At 39.4% G+C, this 17,146-nt stretch overlaps 2 protein-coding genes across 2 annotated transcripts in view; both read right to left on the bottom strand.

Annotated features, from left to right (window-relative positions):
- Positions 1 to 4,060: 4,060 nt before the first annotated feature.
- Positions 4,061 to 9,610, bottom strand: LOC123514814. Its single transcript, XM_045273026.1, has 10 exons — positions 9,452 to 9,610; positions 9,190 to 9,316; positions 8,117 to 8,284; positions 7,645 to 7,754; positions 6,961 to 7,117; positions 6,590 to 6,712; positions 6,173 to 6,237; positions 5,604 to 5,730; positions 5,112 to 5,231; positions 4,061 to 4,649 (listed from the first exon to the last, which is right to left on the bottom strand). Exons 2-10 carry the CDS (start codon positions 9,302 to 9,304, stop codon positions 4,543 to 4,545), a joined length of 1,092 nt encoding a protein of 363 aa, XP_045128961.1. The 5' UTR covers positions 9,305 to 9,316; positions 9,452 to 9,610; the 3' UTR covers positions 4,061 to 4,542.
- A 3,831-nt stretch (positions 9,611 to 13,441) lies between these two features.
- LOC123514813 (alpha-mannosidase 2x-like) overlaps positions 13,442 to 17,146 on the bottom strand; it is a 35,052-nt gene continuing 31,347 nt past the window's right edge. The window contains exons 20-24 of the mRNA XM_045273025.1: positions 16,800 to 16,952; positions 16,059 to 16,178; positions 15,492 to 15,599; positions 14,513 to 14,761; positions 13,442 to 14,052 (exon numbers count right to left, since the gene is read on the bottom strand). Coding sequence (XP_045128960.1) covers positions 13,900 to 14,052; positions 14,513 to 14,761; positions 15,492 to 15,599; positions 16,059 to 16,178; positions 16,800 to 16,952 — 783 coding nt within the window. The 3' untranslated portion in view covers positions 13,442 to 13,899. The remainder of the gene's footprint in view (positions 14,053 to 14,512; positions 14,762 to 15,491; positions 15,600 to 16,058; positions 16,179 to 16,799; positions 16,953 to 17,146) is intronic.

Raw genomic sequence — 17,146 nt, 5'->3', positions numbered from 1 at the left:
ACTCACTTGGTTTACTGGCAGGTTACCATGTTGGTCTGACCAGTCAACCAAGTAGAAGAAATTGTCTGTGAAATACTATGGCTTACTTTGGTATATTCTGAATAGTCTAGTCTATAAAAGCAGCACAACTGAAGAAAATAGACGAAAGGAAGTTCGGCGCAGCGAAAATTAATATATTCAGATGAACGAGTGGATTGAAAAGGAAAACAAACGAGATAGGCTAGGCAACTGATATATCAGAAGTTCTTCGAAATTCGTGAAAGTATTTAAGAAATTTTAGCAGGAGGCAATACTAATTGCAGTTTGAAATTAGGCTGTATTTTTTTAATGGTATTGTTTGTTGGCGGACAAAGGTTTAGTTTCCATACACAACAGCAAGTTTTGAAAGAGTATTTCAAACCTGATGCATGTACGAGTACAGGTATTGTCCAGGGGGAAGCGGCAGTTTTACCAGTGTAAAAGATTGGAATGCTTTGCATTCCAATCTTTTACATAATAATAATAGTAACAACAACAACAACAATAATAATAATAATAATAATAATAATAATAATAATAATAATAATAATAATAATAATGATAATAACAATAAAATAAAACTCAAAAGCGCCACATAACAAAAATTAACGCCAACTTTTATTTATTTATTCTTTTTTTTTTTTTCACTCTCTCCCCCGGTGTAGTGTAGTGGAGTTTCCCTGATCTGGTTTCCAGCCTTGCTCTCGTCTAGATGCATGAGCGGCGCAGGTGTGGCTGCGATACTATTAGGTGATCCGTTTCCGCGTCACCCCGCCAAATAGGTCTCCCCAAGATGTATTAAGAGGTGAACGCATTTCGGCATTATTGGAACCGCTGACGTCACCATGTGCATTGTTTACGTCTAGTGTTGTGGTAGTGTGTTCACGTGTGGCAGATTCATCAATTGTGTACTTTTCATGGGCTTTGTATTACGATATTAATAGTTAAATGGGTAAAGCAAGAGTGTGCGTTGTATTTGGATGTACACCTGGTAAGGACAGCAACCTAAGATACCATAAATTCCCATCTAATGATAACCTTGCTAGACAGTGGATCCATAAGTGTTTCCGTTCAGACCATATTGATATTAAGTATGCTGTGGTTTGTGAACGACATTTTAGTTCAGCCCAGATTGAACGAAATCTGAAGTACGAACTTTTAAATTTGTCGGTTCCACGAACTGTGAGAAATTTAAAACAGGATGCAATTCCTGATCAGAATCTGCCATCACGAGGACACAGATGCCAGGGAATCGGCCATCCACCAGCATTTAAAGGTAAGAAACTGTGTATTTTGTAAGTGGTGGTGGTGTTTGTAGTAAATAAGTGGTGGTGGTGGTAATACTAGGTTCTAGTAAAGTAAGTGGTGGTGGTTCTAGTCTAATACATCTTGGTTCTAGTGAAGAATGTGGTATGGTAGTGGTTCTAGTAAAGTAAGTGGTATGTGCTATGCTTGTGAAACGATCACAGTAGATGCTGGTGAAGCTAATACTAAGTTGGAGGTGCAAATATTGTAAGTATGTGGTGGTAGTTTAAATTAAAACGTATGGTAGAGGTGGTGGCATATCCCCATATTTTCTTGCAAATCACTAAGAAACGTAAAATACAGTTAGTGGCATTATATCTACTAAACTTAGTAACCAAGATCCTAAAAGATAACCACTCAAATAAAAGAAATATGCGGAACACCTATATTCCACAATTAAAATCTGTCATAGCTGGTTGACATGCTGACGTCACGATTCTGGGTTTTAAAAGCCTCCCGCGCTACGTCAATGATTTCAAGACTGAAGTGCGTTCACCTCTTAGTCTAATACATCTTGGGTTTCCCTTCCTGACACTCATACACTTCCTCGTCCCCAGCAACTCACCACCTCTTGTTGTATCGTACTCTGAAAAGTCTGATACCTCGCTACGTCACACCCAAGGAATATATCATCGCAGTATTCGCATATACATTATATAACATTTCTTTCACTATTTTAGATGCCCATGTCACTAATACTTCGTCCATTCATCATCAAACATTATTCATGATGTACAAATACGTCAAAAATAACTCAAATATCCACATGTTTTGGCCTGTAACATCAAGATCAAGATCAAAATCACTTATGACGTCAGAGGATGAGAGGAACTCAGTGTGGAGACTAGGTAAGAACGAGATGCAACAGACAGATGAATACAAGTACCTGGGGATGTGGATGTGTCCGGTTGGCTGCGTGAAGACAAAGAATGAGAAGATAAGCATGGTGAGTCAGTGGGTAGGTCGGCTAGGAAGTGCAGCAAGGATGAGAGCGAGTAAATATGACGTGCTGCGAGAAGTTTGGAAGAGCGTGGCTGTTCCGAGTATCATGTATGGTATGGATGTGATTGCATGGAATGAAAGTGAACTAGAAAAGTTAGAAATAGGGCAGAATAGAGTTGCAAGAATGGCACTTAATGCACCTAGATATGCAGCAGTAGAGGCTCTTAGGGGAGACATGGGTTGGAGCACTTTTAGAGAAAGGTATGTAAAAGCTACCCTACGGTATAAGGCTAGGTTAGAGCGAATGAATGATGCTAGAATAGTGAGAAAAGTGTTTCTGTGGAATGTCAGGAGTAGCAAGTGGGGGAAAAAGTGTGTCAGGATGGTGGTGAAGAGTGGTCTAATAGCTAGTTGGGCTTTTCAGCAGGTAGAAGGAAGGCACTTAGAGAAGGACTGGAGTATGATAGTTAGAAATGGAGAGGGTAGAGAATGGGGTGTAAGGAAGTGGAGGAGTGAGATAGACAGAGTAGTGAAAGGTGTGGGACTGAGTGACTGGAGGAATAGGATTGAACAAAAGAGTACCTTGGAATGGTATAGAGAGAAAGAGGGCCCAAAGTATGAAAAGTGGTATGATGGAAGCCTGGGTGGGGAGACCTTCTCTTCCGAGCTAGGGCACAGTGCATGGATGTGAATGCAAGGAATTATAGATGGTCTGAGTCCCGCAGCAAAGTGTGCCAGATGTGTGACGTGGGAGAGGATGAGACGGTGGAGCATGTGGTGCTGGAGTGTGTGAAGTAGCCTATGCCAGAGACAGGTATGAGATGATGCAAGTGGTGCTGAGGGAGCTGGGGCATGACAGAGTGGAGATGACAGGAAGGGAATGGATGGTGGTGCTGCTGGGACTCTGTGGGGAGACGAATGAAAGGATGATTGAGGCTGTAAAAGAGTTCCTGGAGAGAATGTGGCGTGCTAGATGCAGGAACTAGTGGTGTGAAAGATGGTGATTGCTTTTTTTTTTCTCTCTTATTTTCCCTACAGGTGCTGCCGATACAAAGGCCTGACTCGAAGAAATTTTGCGTCACCTGCAGCATCAAGATCAAGATCTTATGCCTTTTCGATTAAATGCCACTTTTTTTTTTGCCTAAAACAATGCTGGTACGTATATTTCTCATGGTTTCCTTCAATTTTGAGGCCGTTCCAAGGTATTCCATGCGGTACAACCTCGACAGAATGACTGCATCACAGAAAATTAGATGTCCCGCATCATTACCAGGCAAATCTGTACTAAACTATTCTGTTGTGTTCCATCAAAGCTTTCGTCGTGTAGTGCCACCTTGCGGTGGGTTCCGGGAACATTGCGTCGAGAGGCCCGGGTTCGAGTCCCGGTAAGCGGCGAGGCAAATGGGCAAGCCTCTTAATGTGTGGCCCCTGTTCACCTAGCAGTAAATAGGTACGGGATGTAACTCGAGAGGTTGTGGTATCGCTTTCCCGGTGTGTGTTGTGTGTTGATGTGGTCTCAGTCTATGAGCTCTGAGCTCGCTCCGTAATGGGGAAGACTGGCTGGGTGACCATGAGGCGACCGAGGTGAATTACACACACACACACACACACACACACACACAGTGATACTTTTACCACACAATAAAAAAAAACAATAAGTTAATCAATACATTTATTTATATATCTTTTACACAAGTTTACATATATATATATATATATATATATATATATATATATATATATATATATATATATATATATATATATATATATATATATACATATATATTGTGTGTGTGTGTGTGTGTGTGTGTGTGTGTGTGAACATTAATAACAAGTGAGTACATAGCAGCGACAACAACAACAACAACAACAACAAAACAACAAGGATAGTAGTAATGATAATGATAATAATAACACTGAGTTTGAATCTCGTCATATGTACAAAAAAATTAATGATTCTAAAACAAGAAAAAAATAGTTAAATAATTCAGTAGATTATTGAATTAAATGATTGTCGCATTTGATTTTCTTATCACATGTTTACAAAATAATAATAAAAAAAAAAAATGAAATAAGACAGGTAATGAAAGAGTCCTCCGCTGCAGGTAATGAATTTCAATGAGCAGAGTGGAATGCGAGGAGGTTTGATCAACTGAACCCGAGGAGGTTTGATCAACTGAACCCAAGGAGGTTGAATAACCTTGATTGAATCTTTGGTTGAAAGGTGAAGCAACAATCCACAAATGAGAGGAGCAGGTCAGTGGAACGTGGCGTTCAGCAGGGTACCTGTGTGTACCTAATGGAGAAACCTCTGTTGTTCTTCTCGTTGCTGGTCTCCTCGGAGTTAGTAATGAACCGCAACTCGAAGGGCTTGGAGTACGCTGCCAGGTGGAGAGGAAATAAGAAGAAAAGAGGAAGGAAGGAGTGAGAGTGGGAGGAAGGGAGAGAGGGATTGAAGGAGTAAAGGTGAGGAGTGAGAAAAGGACACGATGGGATGGAATGAAAAGGAGAAAATGACAAGGAAAAGATGAAAAAAGATAATAGAATTCATTAAAATGAATAATCGTTATCTAACTAGCACTAGAATCTGGAAAACACCTTGAATAACTTCCATCAACAAGCATCAAAATACAGCAAATCCTTATCAAACTACCTCTAGAATTATGAAAATATCTTTAAAATCCCAATGATTTCCGTAAAAGCTCATTAAAATCCATAATCTTTATTTGATATATCAATCTACCACTAGAATTAAGAAAGCACTTGTAAATCCATTTATTTGGCCAGAAACCCTTTTATGAACACACACACACACACACACACACACACACACACACACTTACAAGTGATGTCCTCCAGTTTGCTACCACAGTATCTGTCAGGCTCCGTGACTTTGCCATCCCTATCCAGTCTTGGCACCAGAATGAAGTCTTCCTTACAGTCATTGTCTCCCTTCTTCTCCTCTGTAAGGAATAAACAAAAAGTTAATGAATACTGAGATGGGAAATTAAATGAAAGATAGGAATGAAATTCAGTGCTAATAACTGAATGGTGATTATATTATCACATCATCCTTCGTCCTCCTTCTCCTCTTGGGTTTAATAGGAGGACTTTTTTAATTCAAGTCAGAAAGGGATCTCATTGTTTAATGTGCTTGTCCGACCTCATCCTGAATACTGTGTTCACTTCTGGTCACCGTATTACAGGAAAGATATAGATATGATGGAGAGAGAGACTTCAAAGAAAAGTTACCAAAATATGAACCCCCGACTGCGAAATAAACCATTCCTCCTTCTACCATCCCCATCGCTATCACCACTGCTACTACTACTCACGAGGATTTGCAGCATCTTCAGTGAGGGAAAAGTGTTCAGCCATGTACTTGATGCCACAGAAACCTTCCCTGGTCCTGATGCAGACTGTGTAGGACTGAGAAGCCAGCTGGTGACGACCGTCCTCATTCTGTCACGCGGCAGAGGAAAGCACCAGGCGGTCAATGTGTGTGTGTGTGTGTGTGTGTGTGTGTGTGTGTGTGTGTAAAGGGAGGGTTCCGAATTAGGCCAACGGAAAAAAAAAAAAAAAACCTACTGAAGGAGCCATGCAGTCCCCAAAGAGTTTATATCCTGAATTGAGTTACGGAAAATTTGAGAAGTATCTTGAAACAATTAAAGTCGCATGTAGGAATACAAAAAATTGAATAGTACAGGATTGCGTCAAGCCTATTATGAGAGAGAGAGAGAGAGAGAGAGAGAGAGAGAGAGAGAGAGAGAGAGAGATGCTTGACGGACTAACTGTTTTATTGGTAAACTGATTGCCTGACCGACTGACAACCTGACTGGCTAGTTGTTTGAGCAAGTGAGTGAATGTTTGGGTGACTAAGTGACTGACTTACTGTCTGACTTACCTGGTAGTTGAAGGAATTGATGGTTCCAGAGTAGTCTGTGTAGTATTGGAGGCAGTTTGGAGGAGCTGTGGTCAGGATAAGGAAAAAAGAACAGGAAAAAGAGAAATATAAATAAGAAGGAATAGTACAGCAGAAGAATAAATACTACTTTTCCATATAGTAAGTACAAATTAAGCGAGCATCTCAGTGATTTTTTTTTTCTTTCTTTTTTAATTCACAGTATTTGTTGCTCTTGGCTGGGTTTCCCTCTTACATAAAAAAATAATAGTTAAATAAATAAATAAAAATCCGTAAGGCTACAAGCATACACCCACAGAGGAGTGCAAGAGTGACAGGCTGTGGATTGGGTGGCGCTAAGTAGCTGGCCTGCGCTGCATGAGTACGGCACCTTGTAAACCTCTATGAGTCTATAAATACCTCTGCTCGCTGAGTCGCAGGGGAACTGAGTGACCTTGATCCTCCAGGTACGGCTGGCATTGGTGCTGGTGGTGGCAATGTTGATGCGCGCCGCTCCGTTCCCGCTGCCCATGTCAAGGTACACTGTGTTGGACAAGGAGAATGGATAAGATGGGACACGTTATTCAGAATGATACGTTGAGAGAAGATGAGAAGCTTGCCTTAGACGTCAAGGTACACTGCCTTTGGAGGGAAGAGGGGAAGAGAGATAAGTAACGGAGTGTTATGAGAAGATGAGAAACCTTATATACATTAAGATAGCTACGTACACTGCATAGAGAAGATAGAAAAGGTACATACTAAGTAAGGATGTTTTCCTCATTAAGACTCACTGTGCTGGCCTGTGTTGTCGCCGCATATGACAGTCGGGTTTGCCCCAGCGGTGCCCACAAAGGTGAAAGTATCGATGCTGCAGGTGCTCGTGTCGTCAGGACCAGCCAGTTCCAGCTTCTCGAAGTCCAGACGCAGTTGACACACATTCTCACTTACCTGTGTGTGTGTGTGTGTGCGTGTGTGTGTGTGTGTAGGTAAATAGCATATATATATATATATATATATATATATATATATATATATATATATATATATATATATATATATATATATATATATATATATATATATATATATATATACAGAACAATAATAGCAGTAAACATATGTCTGTGAGTCAAGTAGGTAAGCTTTGTCACTCGCAAATAAACAACACGATTAACATTTTCTTAAGGTATGAAAATCATAGCTAAGAGTACATAGATAGGAAGCAAATAAGCTTTGGTATTCCTCTTAATGATAAGGTGCGATTTTTTTTTTTTTTTTTTAGACGTGTGCGAAAGATTTGTTAAGGACACACAAATGCAAAGAAATTTTTTTTTTTCTTAACTTTTCCTCAGATTAGCAGTGATAAAGATGATGATAAGATGAGTATCATTTTCGTATGTCAATATCTTTTTCACTTGTCAGAAAGAAATAAAAAGTTTTTGTTCGACAGGTGTTATTCAGTGAACAGCTCTCACCTTCTGGATGGTGTACTGACAGTTGTCAATGTCCATGAGTGTGCTGGGGTAGTCATCGTTCACTAAGTACGAGTTGTTGGCGCGAATAGTCTCACCGCACTTCATTTGGTCTGTGGTGGCAGTAAGAAGGTTAGTCACGGATGAGATTGAAGTACCTGTATGCTATGTGTGCCGATGTCCGTCTGTCTACCTGCATGCTCGTCTCGAACGTATATACAAATAAAAAAAGATAAATAAAGTAGAAAAGCATTAACTAATGCATAGGTGTTCATTTCTCCACTAATTTATGTGTCTGTCTGTTTATTTTCCTTCTTAAATATGAAAGAAGACGGAAAGAGACCTATGTCTGCATGAATTAAGAGACTGTTGTTATATGAGAGGACGCAAGAAAAGAAAAAGGGTTTAAGTGATATGAAAAAAAAATTAGCTTTCCTCACTGAAGTATAAACACAACTCTAGTATACACACTCACACACACAGCAGACGCCAAAACCACTGAAGCAGCTCCCGTCAGCTTTCCCGCCGTTCTTCCTGCAATCCCCGGCCGAAGCGCAAGTCCCTGAGGAATTGTCGCTTTTGGCATTGCAAGGGATGGGGTCCACTCGCAGCGACAGGAAGGGTAAGAACTCCAGGTTGAGGACTGCAGGAGAAAGACACAATAGAGTTTAGAAACACTACCTTTAGCACACCACTAGTACTAGCAGCCATTTTAGGAGTTCGGGGGAAAAATATATAGATTTCTTTCTTCACACCGCTCGCACCCATACGAGAAAAGAGAATTAAGCTAGGTTCTTTCAGCACACCACTGGCGTAGTGGATAAGGTGGTGAGCGTGGGATCAGGCAGACGTCCACGCGTAGGTTCGAATCCCACCACGTACAGCCTTAAATACTTTGCCATTTGTCGAGTGGTTTAAATTTACCTACATATCACCGTGATACCCAGGTTCTAGGTGGTTATACCCAAGATGAGCTTCGGGGGTGATATGGGCCCTAATATGGGTACCACTATAAGTAAAATTGCCTGCGCCACTAATGGGCGGAAGCTGAACAGCGCTTCCCATACACTCTTCAAATGTGCCTACAGGCGCTATAGGCCTTACCGTAGAAAAAAAAAAAAAAAAAGGCACAGCAGAAGGAGGTCGAGGAGAATATAGAAGGTTCTTTCAGTACACCATTGGCAGCCGCAGCATGAAAAGTAGCTCCACGAAGAGAAGATGGAAAATTTTTTCAGCACACCACTTAAAACCGGAATAAAAGGAAGAGGTCAAGGAAAGAAGACAAAAGATTAGGACGCAGGCGCAGTAGCAGAGCGACGAGATTAAGGTAGACTCCTTTTTTCACTCAATCTGCTTTATCTTTCATACATTCTACTCTTCTTTCCTTTTGTTATACTATCCTAATAAACAAGGAAGAGAAGAGTGTATAGGCTTTATAACACACTACCAGCAGTCGCAATAGAAGGTAGAAGAGAAAATAGAAGATTTTTTATATCAATATCATGATCACCAGTTCCCTTTCATTATCAGTTAATAAATAGCACTCACATTTTTCATCGCGGTGGCTTGCAGAATCAGCTAAGGAAGCGGGAGAGGCCACAACTACCTTTACCGCTACCACCATCACCACCACCACCACCATCAGTGACTTCATGGCCGCCATCACGTGACGACTCTGAAAGGAAACGAAGACGGCTATTAATTTTTTTTTTTTTAGTATGCACTCTCTCTCTCTCTCTCTCTCTCTCTCTCTCTCTCTCTCTCTCTCTCAAGCAGTTATTGAAACACTTCTTTTTTTTTTTATACTTACATATGTAGTTGAAGAAGCAAATGAAAGGTATTGCTGTGGTATTAATTCCTGGTGTTGCTTCCTCCACCACTAACACGTAGCCCTACTATCTGTGGTGCAAGGAGGGAAGAGCTAGGAGAGGAGAGGTGGGACGGGAGAATGTGAACTGTGAGATGGACTAACGCAGCTGTCTCTTATATATTGGCGAGAGGAAACAGATAGAAGGAAATCTTAAGGATCGTCGAGACAGCTAATGACAGAGAGAAAGTGCTAATAAGGAAATGAAAGGATAATTATCACACACACACACACACACACACACACACACACACACACACACACACCACTATTAAGGCGGATTCACATGTGCCAGCTTGCGACTGAAAGTTTACGTCGGTTTAGTTTCCGACTCAAAACCGGTGCCTGCGACTGGAGAAACCAGTCGCAAAAGAAGACCAACATGTTGGTTGTGTTAGTCGATTTGTGACTTTATTTACTTCGTGACGTCACGGAGTAAGCTTTGAAAATGTGGTCTCCAGGGTATAGAGAAGATGGAGTTGGTGAGGGAAAAACAACACATCTGGGACCCCAGAAATGAATTATACTGTAAAAAAAAAAAAAAAAAAAGAAACTTGCGCAAATCGTCGCTCGACAAAATAGCTGTCACTCTCCAAGAGCTGTTTCCCTCAGTGCAGGGTGTTGTTGGTGAGGATTGAAGACTTGTCAGGATTTGATTTGATCGCAATTGTGCATAATCTTCTAAAATTAACAATTTTCTTATGAGAAATGTAGGCTAATTTAGAGTGTGGTAGACATTCCTTTTTTTTTTCCTTCTACTTAGCCAAGGACGTATCCACAAACATATTCTTTTCGTTGAATCTTCCGGTACGCCAAAAGAGCAACCACAGCTTCAGTATCGTTATTGGAGGAAGACATCTTGACGGGTAGCTGTTTGTTTACACTCACTTCCCGCCAAAGCGCCAACTAGTCGATACTCTCCAGTCGCTACGTGTGACACTTTCTGACTAGAAGGGATGAGTCAGAAACTCTACCGACGTAAAATTTCAGTCACACATTGGCACGTGTGAATCCGCCTTTAAACGATCAAGCAGTAGCTATACATCCTATACAACTCTCTCTCTCTCTCTCTCTCTCTCTCTCTCTCACATGCAGATAGGTAGCTTTATAGTAACTACCTGTAGCGAGTGTGTGTGTGTGTGTGTGTGTGTACTTTATTGTATCTTTTACACACACACACACACACACACACACACACTCGCTACAGGCAGCTACTATAAAGCTACCTATCTGCATGTGAGAGAGAGAGAGAGAGAGAGAGAGTTGTATAGGATGTATAGCTACTGCTTGATCGTTTAAAGGCGGATTCACACGTGCCAATGTGTGACTGAAATTTTACGTCGGTAGAGTTTCTGACTCATCCCTTCTAGTCAGAAAGTGTCACACGTAGCGACTGGAGAGTATATAGTATAGAATATAGCTACTATATAGCTACCTATCTGCGAGAGAGAGAGAGAGAGAGAGAGAGAGAGAGAGAGAGAGAGAGAGAGAGAGAGAGAGAGAGAGATTCTTTATTGGATCTTTTACACACACACACACACACACACACAAATAGCAAAGAGTGTGCATAGCTTTAAAGAAAAAATGGATAAGTATAGATATGGAGACGGGGCCACACGAGCGTAAAGCCCAAGCCCTGTAAAACTACAACTAGGTAAATACACATACACATATTCCATTGATGGCGAAAGTGGAATAATTACACTTCTCACATTTCTTTGTCATTATGAAGCAGGAATTCCTTCATCCGTGTCTCCAGTACGGCCCACATCTGCCAAGGTATGCAAAGAGAAAACGACACAGTGAAGGGATGACAATAGTAATTATTCTGCCATTATGTGTGAAGTAATTAGTATTGTCAGAGAGAGAGAGAGAGAGAGAGAGAGAGAGAGAGAGAGATTTTTTTTTTTCTTGTGGTGACCGATCTTAGGGTGAAACTGAAATCACACCACACATAACACACCACCACAAACCATACACTAGGGCGGCATGGTCACAAACCCTCGTGTTAGATGTAGCCTCCTATATACGTTACATACCTACTGTTACTTGCCGCAAGGTAAACACCGGGGTCCATATTCAGAACCGCTCTTCTCTCTCACTACGATTGTTTTCCAAAGCCACATTGATGATTAGCGTGGTTTTCAAGAGTGTTTCTACAGTTAGTAATATAAAAATCTTGTCACTGCTTGTAGAACCATAAAAACACCTTAAAGACTCGTGTAAACTTGAATAAAGCCTTTTGAAATAGCGGAGGTGAAGCACAGAAATGTTTGAGAATGCGAGCCCGGAAGCGAGCCCTTTTATACTTCGCCATATACCTGCTGTAGTCCTACCGCTCACCCCCCACACACATATATATATATATATATATATATATATATATATATATATATATATATATATATATATATATATATATATATATACTCTCATGGAGTATGGCTCTCATGTCTGGGGGGGATCCACACACACAGCTTTACTAAACAAGGTGGAATCTAAAGCTTTTCGTCTTATCAACTCTTCTCCTCTAACTGACTGTCTTGATTCTTTAAGTCACCGCCGCAATGTTGCATCTTTATCTGTCTTCTACCGCTGTTTTCATGCTGTCTGCTCTTCTGAACTTGCTAACTGCATGCCTTCCCCTCCTGCGGCCTCGCTGCACAAGACTCTCTACTTCTTCTCATCCCTATTCTGTCCATCTTCCTAATGCAAGAGTTAACCAGTATCTTCACTCCTTCATTCCCTACACTGGTAAACTCTGGAACTCTCTACCTGTGTCTGTATTTCCACCTGCCTATGACTTAAACTCTTTCAAAAGAGGAGTGTCAAGACACCTCTTACGTTAACTGGACCCTCCTTTTAGATTTTTTTGTTTTTTCTCTTTCTCCTACTTTCTTCTTAACAGGGCCTGGCAACCAGCGGGATTTTTTTTTTTCCAACACTTTGTTTTCCCTTGGCCAGTGCCCTTGTAATGTAAAAAAAAAAAAAAAATAATAATAATATATATATATATATATATATTTTTTTTCAGTGGTTTATCCAATGAACTGGGAAAATAGTTAAGAGTTAATAAAGATGGTGATTGGTCTCATTTTATCATCTCTTCAATCTCTTCCTATGTTGTTATTTTCAAACTCCACATCCAACTGAACACACACACACACACACACACACACACACACACAAGGAATGAATGAAACCATTAGGCAGTATCAATGGTATTATTGTGCATTATACAAGTGTCACTGTATGCTTAAATGCTATTAAAAGTACCTTTCAAAATATGTCCTTTTACTTTGCAAGACAAAATTGTTATCAGTTATATTTAAATGTTCTCTTCTTTATCCAGGTTTGGCTCATTAGTGGATGTTTTCTCCCTGAACGAAGTAAGTTACGACCAAATTGCTATGAAACCTTTTAAGACAATTCTGTGCATTGTTTACATTTTGTAAAATGGCAATAAAATAAGCAGACTTTTCTATGAGTTAAGTAGTTACCAGCATGTCAATCCTTCTAAAAATTGGAAATACATGTTTAACAATGAGGTGAGCCAATGGTACATACAATATATAAAGGCACACATACAAATTAAAGCAGTGTATCACCACTTATCAGCAACAGAACATACAGTAATACACAGGATTAAAAAAACCACAATACCATTAATTTATGGAATAGGACACACAACCTCTTCCATGACCAGAAACCCACCCACCCACCCACCCACCTACACACACACACACACACACAGAGGAAGTAAAATATTAGTGAAGAATTCTGAATATATATATATATATATATATATATATATATATATATATATATATATATATATATATATATATATATATATATATATATATATATATATATATATATATATATATATATATATATATATATATATATATATATATATATATATATATATAAACCAAAAATAAGATAAAAATAGATCATTCTTAAAAATCACCAAGTATCTACACCCAAACCTTCTAGCAACTTGTAAAGGGGAAGCAAATATAAAAATGTACGGTAGGATGAGGGAGATAGTACAGTTGCTCGCTCGCTCTCTCTCTCTCTCTCTCTCTCTCTCTCTCTCTCTCTCTCTCTCTCTCTGTTTCCATACCAGCTCAAGAGGTACCTAAACAAAAGTAGGCAACATTCCACAAGTTGTCTAATTAAAACTCTGGAAAAAAATTGAAGGTAAATTAAATTATAATAAAATAAGCTTTTCATAGATTCAACAATGAAGTAAAACATTTAAGATTGTGACATTTGAAGGATAATTCATAAATAATAACAACAATCAAATTGGCACAGGTAGCAACCCCGGAGTATACAATTATGGAATAGATAGGAATGCAAGAAAGGAAGGAAAGGAGGAACTAACTGCGGGAGAGTTGTAAGGCATAGACTTCCATGGGCTGGAGGGAGAGTGTGTAGGACTTGGTCATGTCCACTCCCTCATATAGCATGGAGAGGGACATTTGGTGCACACGCTCCCCGAACAAACTTGGGAAGAGGTCTGACAAACGTACCTGTGAGAGGGGAAAAGAATTGTAAGAAATTGTTAGGTACCTTTGGAGAAAGCTACAAGTTTTTTGCTATTTCTTATCCTTATGGAAAACCAGATGAGGGCCTTCAGTCTTGGGGTGCTAAAAAGGTTAAAATAGTATCCCACTAAAGGATGTAGTCCCTAAAGAGTATAGTCAGAAAAGAATTATCCAGTCATGAGGAGTATCTTGAAACCTTCCTTTTCAGAGGGTTTTCAAGTCAAAGGAAATACAAAATACAGTAGGTATATGTGACAAAGATGAAGTGTGACAAAATGTAATGAAATCAGGATGAACTGTCTTAGGTATGCACACTTCATATCAAAGCCAATTATTATGATATGATAAGTCTAAAAGAGAACAAGTTGTGTGTCTACATAACCATCAAAAACACTACTGCCAAAACAAAGAATTTTAACAGACAGATAACTCAATCTCAACCCACCTTCCCACCATTAGTAGAGCAGGAAAGGCCCGGAGATTTAAAAGCACAATCAAAGCCAAGTCTGTGAAGGATGAGGGAATTGAGTGGGCTGGGAGAGTGGGTGGACAAGTGAGAAGTGCTGGCAGGCTCCTTGCCAAGAGGGATGGTGGAGTGGGGGAACTGTAGCATAGTGCGAAGGGTGACTAGGTGCACGTCGCAGGGAAGCTCTCCTGTGATATTCCAGTGTGACTGCATCTGCATGGCTCCGGTCTGTGGGCATTGAAATACAAGCATGAGTGAGTCAATCAGGCAAGAGAGACAGAAAGGAAAAAAAAGGCCAATATAAGAACTTCAAGTTAAAGTATTTTGGGTTTGGGGATTGAGTGAATGAGTGATAAACTACCATACAGTATTTAACAGCATATTACATGTAGGTTACTAATAACAATAATAATAATAATAATAATAATAATAATAATAATAATAATAATAATAATAATAATAACAATAATAATAATAATTAAATTATGCAGAAATTACCTTGTATGCAATAACGTAAGGAAAATAAGGAAAACTGCAAGAAAACATCAGGCCTACCTACATGTGACAGTGTGCTCATACAATTATATTGACATTACATATAAATATGATATGACAATGATTATAAAACACCACATGTACACTCAAGATGTTTGCTCTCTAAAGAATTCTGCAAATGTGAAATAATTCATATTCATGAGATGAAGAGTGACTATAATAACATTTATCATCACTAATATGTATAACGTGTCACTGGTTTATGTTGGGGCTTATTTCCATTCAGGTTTTATCATCATCATTCACTTTCTGGTCTAGTTTATGTGTACATATCAAGAGGTAACTATGTTTGATAAATTTGACAATGAGTAGAAATGGAGATACAGAAATATGAGCTTGCCTAAGATACTGCACAGTGCATACCACGGCTAAGTGACTTACACTACTGAGCGTTCCAACTCACCTTGTCAGTGGGCAGCAGGAGATACAGTGGATACAGCAGGGAGTGAGAGGTGGCATGGGACAGCAAGGACGGGAAGGCTGGAGGCATACCCTGGCCTGCACTGGACTCCTGGTAGGAACAGACCACTCTTAAAAATTTTTTTTTTTTTTTGCTTATTTTTTTATGTAAGAAGGACTCCAGCTGAAGGCAACAATAAGTGAAGCCAAAAGAAACCCCACTGAGATGCCACAAAAAAAAAAAAAAAAAAAAAAAAAAAAAAAAAAAAAAAAAAGTAAATCTTGAAAAATTAATCTGTAAGAGACTTGTACAATTTGAAGTAGAGATATGTCTGATTTCTATGGTCCCCATAAATTGAGACCAGGATTACTTTCTCTTCTTTATGGGGATTAAAAGTTTTGAGAGAGTGCTAAGAATGAGTGTGAATTTGAAAGTTGTGTCCCTTGTCTTGGCTATATCATTTTTAGGGGAGAGATACTCTTGGTATGTGTATCTATGCATATATATGACAGGATGGCTGGTTTCCATCTGTGTATTTGTCTATGTCAGTCTGAGTGACTCTTGCCTTACCTTTGGGAACAAACGAGGCTCCAGCAACACTCTGAACACATTAGGTGTAGGCACATTGTCCAGCACACCCTGGCCCAAGCCTCTGTTGTCATCTTGACTCAAACGCCGGTCCATCATCACCTGTCAAGAGAGAGGAAGCACTCGGTGAACACTGACGCAAAACTCAAATTCTTGAATGGTGGATGTTGAAATGACAATACATCCAGTATAGATCTTCAAATACAAATGTTGCATTAAAGATATACATTTCAACCCTAGTTTTGATCTTCACTAAGTTGGAATGCTATGATGTTAATACCTGAAAGAAGCTTTGTCACATAAATAAACACATCAGCTGCCATCATATGTACACTGATATATTTTCAAATTTTTTTCACTATGCATTAAAAAAATCACAGATGTGGTTTTACATAAAGTGAGGGCAATACACCCCATTCAGCTTGAAAATCTCAGTGTAAATGACTTTTAATACATACACACACACACACACACACACACACACACACACACACACACACACACACACACACACACACACACACAACATATAAGAAAGAAAAAAATGCAAGGTTAAAAAGAGGACACACTAAACTTTGAATGGCCTACAAAGTACACATCATTACTGATATTTAACAACCTTATTTCCTTCTCACAGCTTCCTCAACAGACATAGTTATCAAGGAGGTGGTAAATGTACATTAACTAAGGAGTACTATAAGTACAGTTTGTCACTGCACTGACCTCCAGCTGTCCTGCCTTGAGTGATGATCCACCCACTGGCTGAGCAGACAGGAGGGAGAGGCGGGACTGCTGGTCTTGAATGAAGGCTTGTGATGGGATGGGGTAGTAGTTTCCTTGTAGTGGGAGCTTGTCATGATGCACTCGCTTTATCATCTGAAGACAAAGTGGATGGTCAATAAGTTTCTACTTAAATGTAGCACTATGGAAGAAAATAATTAAATAAAATAATATAAATTACATGTTATTTGTAATGGAACTTTAAAATGACTTTTTTCTTTCTATTTTTTTGCCAAACAGAAAAAGTGTTTGGCCCATTTTCCATTAATTGATAAAAATGCCTGATTGGA

Source organism: Portunus trituberculatus, chromosome 38 (genome assembly GCF_017591435.1).
Source record: "Portunus trituberculatus isolate SZX2019 chromosome 38, ASM1759143v1, whole genome shotgun sequence".
Lineage (NCBI taxonomy): Eukaryota > Metazoa > Arthropoda > Malacostraca > Decapoda > Portunidae > Portunus > Portunus trituberculatus.
The sequence above is the reverse complement of the archived record's forward strand: the minus strand, read 5'-3'. Positions and strand labels throughout refer to the sequence as shown.